Genomic DNA, 17,278 nt, shown 5'->3' on the forward strand with positions numbered 1-17,278 from the left:
ATTAAGTTGATCAAAAGTTAAAGTACAAGACATTTATAATGTTACAAATCGATTATCTGAATCTTTTGTGTGTGACTATAAATAATTTGCTTTAAAAGTACAAATTAATGACCCATAAAGAATTAATGCACAATATATTTTATTAACATTACAAAGACCGACCAGGAAAATAAATGTGTTCTTAAACTAGGAGCATACTTGTAGTAAATAAATAATATAACGACTGGTGCAGCCGAGTGTTTTTCCTCGTCTGGCTGCCTGGAAAGGTGTCATATGGCTTATCATATTTGTCGTGTTTCCGTCGTTGGTTTTATTCCACAAAGCGTACAACTAGTGCGGCTCTTGTCCAGCTCCTTTCCCCCTTCAACTTCAGAAGCCAAAATATTTCCACACGTCAGCTTTTAACCGAACAAGGAAAGTGTTTGGATCTCGCGTGCCATCTCATCTCTGTTATGTGCACGTCACAGACGGTCCCGCCACTGCACTTCCGCGCTTCAGAGTTCCGTCTTTCGCGTTCCGTCAATTTTACGTTATTATAAATACATATCAATTTTTTTTTTTTGAAATCGATTTTTTGACATTTGTGAATCGATTCAGGATCGTCCACGTCCGCATCGCGATGCATCGAGAATCGATTTTTTTCCCCACCCCTCACTTCCGGTAGGCGCTTCTTCGTTGGTGTTGTTCAGCGTTTTCTTCTTCCGCTCGGCGGACTGTGAATATCGAAACTAGGAATCGAAATTTGAACTTTTGAACGATTCCGGGAAAAACGAAAAGTTAGTCCCGGTTCCAAACGATACTCGATTCTCGATACCCAAGCCTAATATTATATTATATTATATTATGTAGAATACATGGCCTCTCATAGAATGCTGCTTTAATAAATGAACATATCATATACGAATGATAATATAATATGATGTAATAGAATGTAATGTAACTGTAACGCATGTGGTTTTATTTTTTTTCTTCACTCTGTTCCTGTTTTTCTGAGTTTCTATTTCCCTGTTTGTTAATTAGTTTCCTTAGTCCCTAATTTCCATTTTCCACACACCTGTTCTGTTTCTATTTGACTGCCTTCTCTGTGTAGTTCTGTCTGTTCATTGTTCCATCAGTTTAATGTGGTTGTGCCAATTTTTATTTCTCCAACAATCTCCAGTGTATTCCCAACTCAGAACTATTAAAGATTATTTTTGTTCCTGAATTCCTGCTCTTCAGTGCAGTCACAGCCTTTAGTCATTTCCCCATTCGCCTGCATGTTTGAGTTCTCATTAGTCTCCTCAGTTACTGATTGATTATTTATTTAATTCAGCTGTGTCCGGATTACTATCCTTTGTTTTCCTCATGCATTTATACCGAGTTTCTGTCGTTTATTCAAGAGACCGCAGCTACCCGTTACAGAAAGACAGACCCTCATATTGAGTATATTTAATCAAAATGGACTTACCAGCTGTGAATCTCCGTCACCTCCAAAAACGAGGAAATTGATGGATACTTGGGCTGGATACTCCAGCACGTAGGACTTCCCCTTATAGCCCAACCAGCCATCACCCTCAATCCAAGAGCCATCGCTCCTAAACCTCAAAACGCGTCTGACCTCAGCCTGTCCCTCTGATCAGTTTCCGATGTCCCCCGTCAGCCCCTTGGCCTCTCCATTACCTCCTCTCTGTGGTGTGGATCCAATTAAGGACAGCAGTTTACCATTGTGTGGCTACCCTAGCTCCGCCTCCAGCCATTGTTTCTGCCGCTCTACCTCGTCCTGTCGTCCAGGCTCCTCCCTTCCTCAGCTCCACCGGGGACTATCGACCTTTTGGCTCCACCAGGTTCCCTCGATCCTCTGGCTCCACCTTAGTCAGATCTCACCGCAACAATGCCAAGGACTTATGAGTAATCTGCTATGCTCTGTCTCTCCACCCCTAAGGCTCCATCTGGCTCCACCCAACAGCTACCTCAGCCCTCAGTCCCCCAGTCTCCGCCTCGGTTCTCCGGTACCCTGGCTCCCCCTCAGGGAATCATTCCTGCTGCTTCATCACGGCCTCCGAAGCCTGTGATCTTGCTCTGGACCATCTGCTCTTCGTCTGCACGTGGCTCCGTCATCATCCATCGTCCCTATGGGGTCATGGCTCCTCCCTCCTTCGACTTCTCCAGGCTGAGCTCTGGGCTCACGTTGGCTTACATCTGATCCTGATTCCTCCTCCCACCGCCTGTGGCTGTTTCTGCCTGTATCTCAATCATTGGCCAGCCCTACATCCTCGTTAGTCTCCTAAGTTACTGACTGATTAGTTATTCTGTTCACCTGTGTCCTGATTACTTCCCTTTGTATTGCCTCATGCATTTTTCGCTGAGTTTCTGTCTGTTCCTTTGTCCGTTCTTGTTTATACAAGTGGCAGTGTATTCTGATTCTCCTGAGTTTCCCTAAGGCCCCGTCCACACGGAAACGCATTTAGCTGTATATGTACAAATTTTTAGTCGAATTGGCGTTTCGTGCAGTCGGATGCGGTGTTTTGGGACACTGAAATGCTATTTTTTTAAACCGGGTCCCAGGGTGGATAAATCTGAAAACGACACCCTTGCGTTTTCGTGTGTACGGCCAATTCATATATTTTGTGAAACGATGATGTCATCACCCCATGTGTCGACTAGTCAGACAGTCACACAGCAACAACTGCCGAACTGCTTGTATAATAATATAATACAATGTGGCGAAATACTTAGCCTCTTGTATTCCTTTATTTATTATTTACTTGAATGTATCTTTATTTCATTATTTTTTTTAGGCCTATACTTTCTTTCGTATATGCTACGGTGCTGGTCTGTTTTTTTTTTTGCTCCGATTAAGACGGAAGGTTTCGGAGTCCGCTAACTAATCGAATATCTTGACTCCCTATTTTGTACCAGGCAATTTATGGTTGTTCAATAAAGTTCTTGGTAAAAAATAAAAATAAACTGTGCCTAATATTATTGTATAGCCTAGTATTTATTTTACTGTCTATATATATGGTTTTATGCGCATGTTCTAAGTCTTCTTAGTACTCTATATCTCTATAGCCAACATGACATCATGACTTTTGCGTAAACATACACGTCACTTTCAAGTCAAATGGCGTGTTATCTAAACGCATTTTGAGCTATCCGCGTGTATCCGTGTGTATGCGCGTATATCTACGCCATTAACGTCAGAGTGATTCCGCGACGCGTGTATGTACACGCCGTTAAATGTCCAAGCGAAACGAAGCAAAATGTAGAACTATACATCTGGGGAGCGATATTTTTTTTTCCTTGGATGGTAGGCGAAGACTCATAAATGCTATTAACCCCAGTGACGGGTAGGTTCAGGGACAAGGGTTGAGGTAGGTCATATATTTATATATACAGTAATGTAACGTTAAGTCAACAGCGTTCATAAACACACGAAAAAGCGATTATGCGTGTTGATAGCATGCCAAAAATGAAAATACGAATTGGCGTGTCATACACACGCAATTTCATGAGATCAGTCTGCTATAGCAGAATTACAACGCCACATACTGGTCTGGGATGTATACTACATTGTTTTCAGTCAGTTTCAGTGGTTTCGTGTGTACGCAGATATTTTTCGAGACGTCGCCGTGTTTACGGACTTTTTTTTTTAAATGAGGGGTAAAAAAACATTGGATAGGGAAAGCTTTGGCTTCGTGTGGATGTGGCCTAAATGTTAAAAGACGGCTGTTATCGTATTCCTGTCGCCATGGACTTCATTAATATAAAATAATATAGCCTGATGCTGATCATTTTAAGGATATGGTCAGCACTATCCAGTAAGATTCCACTGCAGGCGTCCTACATGCTCAGAGCACCTCATATAAGCTGAGCAGAGAGCAGTAAAACTAGGCTGATTTTTATGCTTGATTTAATCTGGTAGCGTAATCTGCACGGCTGAACTTCATGCATTTTACTGGCTCATTTTGAGGGGGGAAAAGAACTCCGCTTGACAGGCTCTTTGGTACCACACTGACTGTAACTGCAGGAGCAGTGGTGCTATAAAGCACTGGATAATTTAAATACAATCATGCAAATCAAAGGATTATTTAGATTATAACCCATAATCACACTCATTATGTTGTGCAATGTTTTTCAAATGACCTACAAGGCACATTTGTGCACTTAAAAAAGTTGAGCCGATTACAAAACGAGAGGCCATTTTGGCAATAACAAAAAGGATCAGTGACTTCAGAAATGTAACCAAACAAGCACATATATTTTCACTTTTAGATCAGCAGCAACAAACAACACCATTTTATTATTTTTTTTTAGGTTAAAATCTGCCCAAAAAGAGCAGCCGCAGATGGTGTGTACAGTCGTGTAATGTGCGCTGACCTCTGGAGGTTGTCGATGTGGGCCGGGATCGCGCTGAGACCATTGCAGGACAGATAGAGCTCTGTCAGTGTCAGGATCTCACACACCGACTCCGGGAATACGCCCAGACCGTTGTGTGAAAGGTTCAAGCTCTTTAGCTGGGCAAATCTGCGGAAATATTCAGTGCTCTTAATGGACAAGGTTATTTCCTGATGATAAGACTCTATCATAAGACATGAGAAACACTTATGCATAATGGACTTACTACAAATGCATTTAGAGAGCAAGTCTATAGAAGAAGCCTGCCTAAATGTTTCTCTAAATGTGTATAAGGCCAGAAACTGTTAAAAATCACCATTGTTTCCGTACAGCCAACACATAACCGTACGAGGTGTCAATCAGCGAATCCTCAAATGTGGTATTTGAGCAGACACTATGGTTTCGATGGTAAATTTATAAAAAGGAGCTCCCTGGAGACAAATGAAGTAAAGAGACATGTGCAATGGAGATGTCCGACAGTTTTGATCCAAATGTAGACAATATGTCTTCTGGAAGACCAATTTAGTTGTCATCTTTATTATCCCATGGGGAGACTTTCAGTGAATTTTGCGGGTATGACAAAAGGACAAGAAAAATCATCAAACGCCTATAAATATTAAAAATTAAAATGAGTAATCTGCCATATAAAATTGAGTCATAAAATCATAAAAATGTCAGTTAGATGTCAGAAAAATGTCCATTAAAAAGAGTCAGAAATTAATACTTTTATTCAGCAAGGACACTTTAAATTCACAATGTCATTAATTATTTTTTTTTCAAATAAATTAAATAAACTTTATGAAAAAATCCTAAAGAACAAAAAGTACATCACAATTTCCCCAAAAAATATTAGGCAGCATGACTGTTTTAAATATTGATTAAAATAATAAGAAATGTTTCTTGAGCATCAATATATTACAATGATTTCTGAATGGTCATGTGAAAAAATATATTTATGAATAAAAATATATTAATAGCAGGGCTGTCAAATGATTAATCGCATCCAAAATAAAAGTTTGTGTTTACATAATATATGTGGGTGCACTGCGTATAATTATTATATAAATACACACCATTTTTGTATTTATTTAAGAAATATTTTCATGTATATACTGTATAGATTTATATATAATTTATATTATATATAAATATAAATATTTTATATATAAAAAAATATTTTTCTTAAATATACATGCGTGTGTGTGTGTGCGTGTATATATACACAAAATAATTATACACAGTGCACCCACATATATTATGTAAACACAAACGTTTATTTTGGATGGGATTAATCGTTTGACAGCCCTAATTAATAGAAATTAATACAACCAGTGAATAAAATATAAACGATTTAATAAACATAATAACTTCGTTTTAAATAAGCTGAGATGTTAGTGAGAACTCCATATTTTATATAAGATATTAAATATTATATATTCTTGACATTTCATTTTATATGTCAGACTTTAAAGGGTTAATAAGAAATGCAACAATTTTTTCGTCAAGAAATATTTTATAAGCTTAAATGTAGGCTGTTTACAGTCGCCAATCTACAGTGAACAATTATAAATGCAACAATTTTGTTTTTGCCCCTATTTTTCATGAGCTGAACTCAAAGACCTTAGACTTTTTCGATGTACACAAAAAGCCTATTTCTCTCAAATATTGTTCACAAATCTGTGTTAAGATCACATAAGATCCTGAAAATTCACACTTAAGATCCTAAAAAAATTCAGCTTTGCGTCATAAGAATAAATTACATTTCAATATATATTCAAATAGAAAACAGTTATTTTAAATTGTAATAATATAATATTTTGATCAAATAAATGGAGCCTTGGTGAGCATAAGAGGCAATTTTCAAAAACATAAAATCTTACACACTTCCCCATTTCTTTTTTATAATGAATGTTGAAAACAGTTATGCTGCTTAATATTTTTGTGTAATAATACACAATACATTTTACAGGATTCTTTGATGACTAGAAAGTTCAAAAGAACAGCATTTATTTGAAAAATACATATTTTTGTCAAATTATAAATGTCTTTACCGTCACTCTTGATCAATTCATTGTGTCCTTGCTGAATCGAAGTGTTAAGTTCTCTAACTAATAAAATAACCACTTGCTGTATAAATTACATCCCAAAGTATCTTTCCAACATTGTTTTATTAGCATGTGTGTGTGTGTGGCTCCTATAACAGCTTAATTTCCCTTGAGGATTAAGAAAGTAGTATGATATCATATCGTTTCAAACTAAATGACATCATTGCATGCTCTTCCTGGTCTCTCCTGCCCAATTTCCCACACTCCTGCTTCCTTTAACTGGCTCAATGGCCTTTGTATCCTTGTTACCACAGGCAAATGACGCTGTCAGACGGGGTGCTTCATGGACGAGTGACTGCCAAAGAGCGCTCATCCAGCCCAGAGCAACCGCCTGACACGACAAACACCCCTGAGCGAGGCATCTTGCAGCGACACAAAAATGGCTATAACGCGGAAACTAAATATCAGAGGCTGTGCTAAATGTGGTCCGATGTGCATGTTAAGAATGAGCCTGTCAATGACTGATGTGGTTGGGAGGCAAAGCAATGACACAGCCGTGAAGGTGGCAGCCTGAATCTGAACATATGCTGAGCTTTAGCCTCTCTCACACACACACACATCACCCCACCACCACCACCATCATCCTACGCATCCTGCACCACCCACCATACACAGTTACTAAATATATGTCACAGCTGAGATGAGCAGAGAGAGAGAGAGAGAGGGAGGGAGAAAAGACCAGAAAGGAGAGGCATAATGGAGCAAGCATGTGTGAAAGCTCTCTGTGAAAGTAGTAACATGGGAGAGAAGCTTCTTACATGAGGCAAAAATGTCTGGGTTATATATATATATATATATTACCCTCCAAAATCAACAGGAAATAAGAAGTTTAATCTTATGAAGCCTACTGTATCACAAATTTCTATAGCCTCTAAATGGTCACCATGATCAAAAGATGTTGTACACAATCTGCTACATGCCTTCTGTTGACTGATCAGTAGTTTATAAATGTTTTAGCAAGTTAAAGCTAAAATCATTCTTAAAATCACCCTTAAATCATTAAAATCACCCTTAAATCGTTCTAAAAAAAAGTCTACCTTTTTGGTGTGACAGCTGTACTGTTTTTATATTGTTTGTTCATGTTCATTTACAGTGCATTAAAGGATTAGTTCTCCTTTAAAAAACTTTTGCTGATAATTTACTCACCCCCATGTCATCCAAGATATCCACGTCTTTCTTTCTTCAGTCAAAAAGAAAGGTTTTTTTGTTTAAAACATTCCAGGATTTTCTCCATATAATGGACTTCATTGGGAACCAAATGGTTCAAGGTCAAATGAGTTTCAGTGCAAACTGTTCAAAGGGCTTTAAATGACACCAGACGATGAATAAGGGTCTTATCTAGGACCCTTCGAGTCATGACTCGAAAAAAGATTTGTTTATTTTGATGAACGAGTTTGAACAGGAGTCACGAACGCTCATCACAGAAAAGAGAAAGGCGAGCATTTGTGCTTCTAAAACATACATTTTTTATTTTTTTTTAAATGAGCGATCATTTCACTTGATAAGACCCTTATTCATCGTCTGGAATCATTTAAAGCCCTTTGAACAGTTTGCACTGAAACTCTCATTTGGACCTTGAACCGTTTGGTTCCCATTGAAGTCCATTATATGGAGAAAAATCCTGGAATGTTTTCATCAAAAACCTTAATTTCTTTTTGACTGAAGAAAGAAAGACACGGACATCTTGGATGACATGGGGTTGAGTAAATTATCAACAAAACATTTTTCAAAAGTGAACTACTCCTTTAAGTAATGTTAACAAACACATTTTGATTTTAATAATGTAATAGCAAACGTTTAAATGAAAATTGGAATTCATTCTTATTTCATGTCAACCTTAATACACAGATATAAACAACATTAAAAACTTGATTTTCACCACAGGGGGACTTTAAGAGTTAACTAATGAAACATTTTTGTAAAGTGTTACTGTAATATTTCCAGATAAACAATGGACTGACGAAACTTTAAATTACTTGATTATACATCATTTTTTTTAAAAAACCATGTCAAATATGATACATCAACGCGCTGCATTATATGGTTTGCTTCCTACAATAAAAACTACAGAGCCTTGATCATAAACTATAAACATTTAAATATTATCTATTCTTAAGACAGGTAAAAAGGGACAACTGATATTTGTAAAGCTTTATAACAGTAAAACAGACTACTGACATTAAATGCATGCATTACAATTTATATTATATATTGTCTCTGATATTACAGAAATAATACATTTAAAGGGATCCAATCCATATATATATATATATACGTATTTGGGCTGTCTTAATATTAATCTCGATTAATCGCATCCAAAATAAAAGTTTGTGTTTACATAATATATGTATAGGTGTATAATTATTTTATATATATATATATATATATATATATATATATAAAAACACACACATGCTTGTATATATTTAAAAAATATTTTCATGTATATACTGTATATAGATTTATTTATAATTTATATTTTATATAAATATTTTATTATTTTTTTTCTTAAATATACATGCATGTATGTGTGTACACACACACAAAATAATTATACACAGTGCACCCACATATATTATGTAAACACAAACTTTTATTTTGGATGCGATTAATCGCAATTAATAGTTTGACAGCCCTAATATATATATATATATATATGAAGAATTCAGATGCAAAAGCCTCTAAGTGCCATTTGAAATCAAAATTTCATCTTATTTTTTGGCCATACAAATATCAGCATTAAATTGCATATTTTTGCCCAGTTTGGGTATCTGAATAATCTTGAGGAACACATACACACAAAAATATTTAAAATATATTCACAAAAAATATCTTCTTAAAATAATTTCTCTCTTGATTTTGGGGTGAAATATGACCAGAACATGTCTTTTGCATGCAGAAACATACATGGCTCATCTAATAATAACCGTACCGATTTAAACACCACTAATCATAGGTAATGATTAACGTGCAATAGCATCATCACCCCAGTAAGTTCCCATTTTGTGATGCTCTTATTGCTTGTATTTGCACAGGAGCGGCTGTCATTGACATAAGTGCATGTACAGAATAAATAGCTCTTCTCCGTGTGCATGGCAGCGCAACAAGAGACCGCATCCCAGCGGAAACAACAGCCTAAATTTATGCACAAGTTTGTAATTATGTAAAGAGCATTGAACAAAGGTATTTTTCTGAAGTACACCTGACAGGAAAACAGAAATTATAGCTCTGTACTAAATCCCACAGCTGCTTTTCTGTACACAATCTACATACAGCAACAAAACCATCTAAAGCAGAATCATGTAAATTCACCTGTTGAAGTTGATGAGTCCTCCAGGGCCGTCCAGTCTCACGAAGTTGTGCCGAAGGTTGAGGTGTGTGACGTCCTGGCAGTAGAAGAGATACTCGGGCACTTCCTCCAGACTGTAGCAGGATAAATCCACCAGACTTATAGTCTGAGACACCACCTACATGACAATGTGAAAATGCACACCTCATCAACATGATCAGCACTCTTGTGCAGCCTATACAAATCCAATGATCTTAATAATATCAAAATAAGGTTAGGCATGACATAAAACCATAGGAAAATCAATATATTTGCAAGGCCTTTGGCTAGAATGGTTCATTACTTGAATAAAATGGTGGAACAATGATAAAAGACAACCAATGTTACGCAACAAAATAGTTGATGATATACATTAAATGTGTATCAAAATATATTAATAGTAGTCCTGTAAAATGATTAATCGCGATTAATCGCATCCAAAATAAAAGTTTGTGTTTACATAATAAATGTGGGTGCACTGTGTATAATTATTTTATATATATATATATATATATATATATATACACACACACACACATGCTTGCATATATTTAAGAAATATTTTCATACTGTATATAGATTTATATATAATTTATATATTTAAATATTTTATATATAATTAATATTTTTTCTTAAATATACATGAATGTGTGTGTATACATATACAAAATAATTATTGCACCCACATATATTATGTAAACACAAACTTTTATTTTGGATGCAATTAATCACGATTAATCGTTTGACAGTCGTTTGATTCTATTAATTCTATTAATTAATAGAAATTAATATAACCAGTAAATAAAATAAAAACAAATTTAAGAAACATAATAACTCTGTTATACTGTAAATAAGCTGAGATGTTATAGTGAGAACTCCATATTTTAGATATTAAATATTATATTATATTCTTTTAAGATATTTTTGACATTTCATTTTATATGTCAGACTTTAAAGGGTTAATAAGAAATGCAACAATTTTTTCGTCAAGAAATATTTTATTAGCTTAAATGTAGGCTGTTTACAGTCGCCAATCTACAGTGAACAATTATAAATGCAACACTTGTTTTTGTCCTTATTTTTCATGAGCTGAACTCAAAGATCTAAGACTTTTAAATAATGTTCAACAATCTGTCTAAAATCTGTGTGCACATTTTATAGTGGCCAGCCTAAGGCACACCTGTGCAATAATCCTGCTGTCTAATCAACATCTTGATCTGCCACACCTGTGAGGTGGATGGATTATCTCGGCAAAGGAGAAGTGCTCACTAACACAGATTTAGACAGATTTGTGAACAATTTTTGGGAGAAATAGGCCTTCTGTAAATAGAAAAGTCTTAGATCTTTGAGTTTTGCGCATGAAAAATAGGGGCATGTAGAAAACATGAACAAAAGTTTTGCGTTTATAATATTGTTCAGTGTATAGCAATTACTTTACAACTTGTTTTATCATTGATGTTAAAACATGGGTTATTAAATCAGATTTGAAAAGTGCAAAAACACTGCTTGAGAATGGCGGAAGAGCTCAGTGGTGACATCATTCTTGCACTGCCGCATGAGCCAAACTCAGATCAGTGAAATGAAGCACACTGTCATTACATCACTGGAACAGAATCTGAGCGTACTTGGTTAATTCACACGGATGGAGTCCGTGGGACAGACTAACGTTTAGGGTCAATGACGTCATGCTTAGATTTTTGTGTCTACGACGTCTATCAATTCATTTTAAAAACGTGCTATTAATACAGACATTTACCAGATTCATTTACATTAAATTCATTCATTTACCAGAATACAGGTCTTATGATGAAGATGTTTTAAATTTCTAAACTAAAATGAGTCGGCATGCATTTAGTCATTTAGTCAAAAGAAGAAAAAAAAATCAATAAGTCAATAAGAAGCTGAAAAAGACAGTAGCATGTGAAACAGATATAGTTTGGCGTAATCTTTACTATTATTATTATTATTTCTTAAAAAAAAAAGTAGTAAAGCATTTATGGTTGCTAATGTGACCACAATATATGCAAAAATATTTACCACAATTATTTATGAATCTTCAAAGCATTTTTGCTTCAAATTATTACTAATATTACCACAAACAATCTCTAAAAATTAATAAGAAAGAAAAAAAATACTTTCAGAAATGTATTCAAGGTGTAAGGAAAATATGTTATAGCTGTTTAACACTTTACATTTTCAAAGTTATTGTACATTTGCACATGATTTTTAAATATCATATCTTTTATTGCCACTGACCCCTAGATGTCTGGTGCTATTTAATACAGAAAGGACATTATTATTATTATAGTATTATAAGTATATATATATATATATATATATATATATATATATATATGTATGTATTTATATATATGTATGCATATATATATATATATATATATATATAAACGCACCTTTCTATTTTTCTTTTTAGCTTTTTTTTTTTTTTACAATTTAATAATTTTAATAATTACAATTTAAAAAAGAAATCTTCCACTTTATTTCAGTTATTTGCTTAGGCAACATTTTCCATGTATTATTAGTATTTTATTACAGCTAAATTTCAATTGATGAAAATAATTGTTAGAAAGTTTAGCTTTAGTCAACAATAATTTGGATTGGATTGAAATGCTCTTTTATTACCGAGCTAGTCAGACCTCATGTGCGCACACACACACACACGCACGCACTGTTTCTCATCTATCGTGCCACCTCAAACAGCCTGTTACCTCAGGATCACCCTCACACACAATTGTTCAGAGCGTGTTTTGCATAATTCAGGAAGTTTCTGGTGTAGGGGAGTTAGCTGTGATCTCCAGAGATGGTCAGACCTCATTAGACTCCAGAGACGCAGCCAGAGTTTGCAATGCCAATTAATTAGGCGATTAAGACAAATGAGGACTAACAGAACACAGCAAAGCCGAACAGAAAAGAAACACAAAAATTCGGGACAACAAATGTGTGTTTAAAACACAAGACAGCTGTTTCAGCTGTTAACTGCAGGCGGTCGGTACAGTGTGTCCCTCCGTACCCCAAAATACAAACACGTACAATCTGTGAGGGGGATTTATTGGAAAAGCGATAGAAGAGAAAACTCTAATCCGCTGCTGAATCACTGTGGGTTTCCTAATGAAATCTTAATGCATGTCTAGATTAGATAAAGCACATCACTCACTTTAGAAGCCTGCCGATGCCAGCGCTGGTAGTCGGCCAGCGTGTCGAAGTTAACGTAGTAGGTCTGGGCCTGCGGGCCGGCGGAGCTGAACATCAGACAGTGCTGTCTCCTCTTCACCTCTTCAACCTGAGCCAAGAAACGAGCATGTCACTTCTGTTGGTAATGAAGACACTGTGTGCTTTGAAAAAAAACACTTATGAACCTTGGCAAAAGGTTAACCAATCAGAAAATCCAGCACTCACTCTATCAACCTACAGTATTGTCTCTGATATTACAGAAATAATACATTTAAAGGGATAGTTCACCCAAAAATGAAAACCTACTCTCATTTTGTTCCAAACTAGTATGAGTTTCTTTCTTTATTTTTTTATTGCAGATAAACAAAACAGTAACACATACCAGGTAAGATTCAGTGAGACACATCTACAATACAGAAGAAGGAAAGGAGAAAAAAAAAAACAGAACAGAAAATACAATTTATATATATATATACACTATATATATATATATATATATATATATATATATAATAAAGAATGTTGGTAACCAAAACGCTGGCACCCGTTGACGGCACCCATTGACTTCCATAGTATTTATTTTTCCTACTATGGAAGTCAATGGATAATGTTTACAGTCTGGTTTCTAACATTCTTTAAAATATCTTCTTTTGTGTTTAACAGAAGAAAGAAACTCATGCAGGTTTTTAACAACATGAGGGTGAGTAAATGATGACAATTTTCATTTTTGGGGGAACTGCCCATTTAAGTGCGAACTCAATATTTCAAAATGTATTATATTTTCAATTTCTAATGCAATTAGTTTAATGTTTTGTGATCACTTAATTAGGACTTAAGCACATCTTTATTTAATTTCATAATTACATATTAACTGTAAATTGAATATCAAATTACAGTTTGCATTATAATCAATTACTTTTCATGTGGTTTAGTTTAGTACTTCTTTTAGCCCCCTGGGGTTGGCCATCACACCGGCGTGATTGTCTTTCTTTTTTTCTTATCAGTGCAAAAGAGACTCAAATAACTCAAATAATCGATTTTTGTGATACAGGCAAGTGTTATACATCATTCAAAACTGTTAAATGTCTACTTTTATTTGTGTAAACTAATAATAAAAACAAAATGTTGTGTTTCTTGTAAAATAAAGAAAATAAACATGATGCGCATTCTCGCTTCTCTCTCAATTTGAAGTTCATTCTGAAACACGACATAAACTGATCTTTAACTTTTAAAGGGGGGGTTGACTGCGATTTCACTTTTTTCTTTTTAAATAGTGTGTAATGTTGCTGTTGGTGCATGAACAGTATCTGCAAAGTTGCAGCGCTGAAAGTTCAATGTAAGCAGAGATATCGTCTTTTAAAAATCAGGAAGAATAATTGCCTACAAAAACGACTCGATTGGGACTACAGCTGGGTTATGGTACGTCACTAACCCGCACATTTGCATCAACCCCTCCCTCAGAATATGCAGAAAATGGCATGCATATTTCTGAGGCACTTCGACTCCTCGAGTGTGTTGTTCACGCAGCTGTCAGGTTTTCTGTGTTTCGGGCTCCCCATGGACGCTATACTTCCTCAACAATGGATACAATTTATGTTTGATTATGTTCCTGAAAATGACGATCGTAATCTAGCTCTCTGTGCTGCGCATTTTACGGAAGACAGCTTCCAGAATCTCAACTCCATATTCAACAAGAAACATGAAGCAGTTCCGACTTTAAAACCAGAGGCAGCAGTTGTTGGGCCACAACCTGTAAGTAGGCTAAGACTTCATCATTTTAAATGTATTTGCATGTATAATTCCAGACGTAACGTTAGCCTTGTGTTTTATTGTTTTCAAATGCCAGCGCTGGCTTTATAGCCACTACTAGTTAGCCTATGCTATTTTGTGTCCACGACAAACTCGTACAAACACTATGGATCTTAATTTTCTATAAGTACTAGTGTTTAAACGTATTTTTCATGTATATATGCTTTATGACGTTATTTTCGATTTGATCAAGAACATAAACATGCCAACGCTGTTTGAGTATGACATTAGTAGCCAGTCAGTTGCTATTGTTGCCAGTCAGATGCTATTGTGTAAAACAAACGTGCAAAAAATTTAAAGTAGCAAATTATCATTCAGAAACGTTTATTAAGAGCCGTGTGTGGTGAGGTTCTGTTTGACTCTCTTCATCGCGGGTTTCTCGGTCTGATTCTGCCTCAAACTGATACTGCAGTTCCACACATATTTACATTTTGGACCGGAGCTCACGTTTCGCTCGTAAAGGTAATGGGCGTGAACCTTCCGGACAACGTGAGCGACAGTTTAGCCAATCACAACACACCGGGCCAAACTAACCAATCTGAGTCCACTACGTGTTTCTGAGGGAGTGTTTTCATAGAATCAGGAAGTCAACCGCTCGTTCAGGGGACAGAGGAGAGCGCGGCTGGCAATAAAGGTGAAGTTTATGAAAAATAAAATGTAAAAAAAAAGAAAAACCACGAATACATGTTATATTGCAGTAATTGCACCCCATAAATACAATTATGCGAAGAAAAAAAGCAGTCAACCCCCCCCTTTAATTTAAGAATTGAAGGTGCATACTCAATACAATTAGCACACTTCTTTTCCACAAGAGTAACACATACAGTAACTAGAAGTTTCGCCACCAGTTCTGCTTCCAAAAGATGATTTTGAAATTCACAACCCCAGTAACAAACATTCATTTCGACAGAAGAATTCATGTAAGTGCTTTAACAAAAACACATTTCTGCGTTTAAACCCTCTGGGCTGCTTGAATACTAGACATCATATTGAAGTGTATTACTGTAAATTGAAACTGAAAAGACTGCAAGCTGAAAGTATTGCCTGTGGTAATAGGCACACATACTGTACTATACATGAAGCCGAAAACACAGAATATTCCTTTAAAACTGAGAATTCTTGTTTTTATGGAATATGTCTGTGTTTATTATAAATGATTTATCAGTGCACATTGTTATTCATTATCTTTAATCAAAATAACTTCCCCTCCCTCTTGCAGCGACATCTCTTCTCTGATGATGCGTTTACTGGCGTGAGGGCGGGACAACCTGTCACTCACATAAAATCCACCAATAGCAAACCACAACCATCCAGCCATTCTTCCAGAATTAGAATTGATTTTCGTTTCCCAACCCCAGATATACATCAAGAAAAGACTATTGCAACTTCTGTTTCGCATGACTTTAAAAGGTTAGACAGAAAAGTCTGATTGGCATTTGTCCCTCTCTCTCTCCCGTCCCTCCTCATCCTCATTCATTCACAGCTGTGTTGATGCATCTGCTCTCTATTATCTGTTCTCGGATCCTGATGTGTGTGTGGGTGTCTGTGAACCCCTACCTTTCCCCCGACCAGGGGTAGGATGTGCATCTTGCCAGTCAGGCTGTCCTTGACAGAGGCCACGATAAGACAGGTCCCGCACAGGATGACCTGCCGCTCGGCCCATTTATGGAGCTGTGTCTTTCCCTTCCTGACGCTGAAAACGCCCTTCAGAAGAGTCCGCTCCTGCTGGTCTGCGTTCACCGGTTTCTCTGTAGGGACACAAACACACAGCAATCAACAAACTGCCACTCACAGTATAGAGAGCACTTATAAAACTAAATGGGTATATTTTACAATGCAGAAATCGATGTGGTGATCTGTGTGGTTGTCAGCATGATTCTTTCTGTGCGTTTGCTGGGTTGATTTGTGTTTTGGGTCAATGATGTGATGTTTGTTTGTCTGAGCCTTGTCACCTGACCTGAATACTGCGCAATGATTTGCTAACAGACTTTTCTGGGCTTGTCGTTTCTGCTGTAAAACTTAAATACCAGCTTATTTGGCGTCTATTTCAGTGGAGAAAATTTACGTGAGGATGTGGAGTGTGTCAAAATAAAGGCACCGTACATGAATATTTTATGTGTGGTATCGATACGTCGTATCGTTAGACGTTTGATGGATGCATCGACCCATATCGATGTATTGTTCTCAGCATGACGTTCTACCCGGAGCCGTTCACGTCCTTTCTATGTCAACACTATCAATGCCAAAATGAATCTGCAGCAGTCAGGTGGTACAAGTTAAAGCTGTGCAAGTTGTTTACGTTTATTATATTTGTAATTTTATGTGCTTTGAGATATGATGTGATTTAATTTAATTACATCTGTCATCTCTTAACGCTTTGAAGACTGCCGTTCATGTGTTTTAAAGGAGGCGTGGCTTTGTAGGCGCTCTGAAGGGAGGGTGGGATCTCATGCTTTCAAAGCTAACTTAG

General features: G+C 36.2%; 1 protein-coding gene across 1 annotated transcript in view; it reads right to left on the reverse strand.

The window, feature by feature from the left end:
* The window catches only part of phlpp2 (PH domain and leucine rich repeat protein phosphatase 2), a 78,472-nt gene that overhangs the window by 24,535 nt on the left and 36,659 nt on the right, over window positions 1-17,278 (reverse strand). The window contains exons 4-7 of the mRNA XM_039669774.2: window positions 16,366-16,556; window positions 12,983-13,108; window positions 9,792-9,946; window positions 4,357-4,503 (exon numbers count right to left, since the gene is read on the reverse strand). Of these exons, the coding sequence (XP_039525708.1) occupies window positions 4,357-4,503; window positions 9,792-9,946; window positions 12,983-13,108; window positions 16,366-16,556 (619 nt within the window). The remainder of the gene's footprint in view (window positions 1-4,356; window positions 4,504-9,791; window positions 9,947-12,982; window positions 13,109-16,365; window positions 16,557-17,278) is intronic.

This window comes from Pimephales promelas, chromosome 1 (assembly GCF_988280905.1).
Source record: "Pimephales promelas chromosome 1, fPimPro1.hap1.1, whole genome shotgun sequence".
Taxonomy (NCBI): domain Eukaryota; kingdom Metazoa; phylum Chordata; class Actinopteri; order Cypriniformes; family Leuciscidae; genus Pimephales; species Pimephales promelas.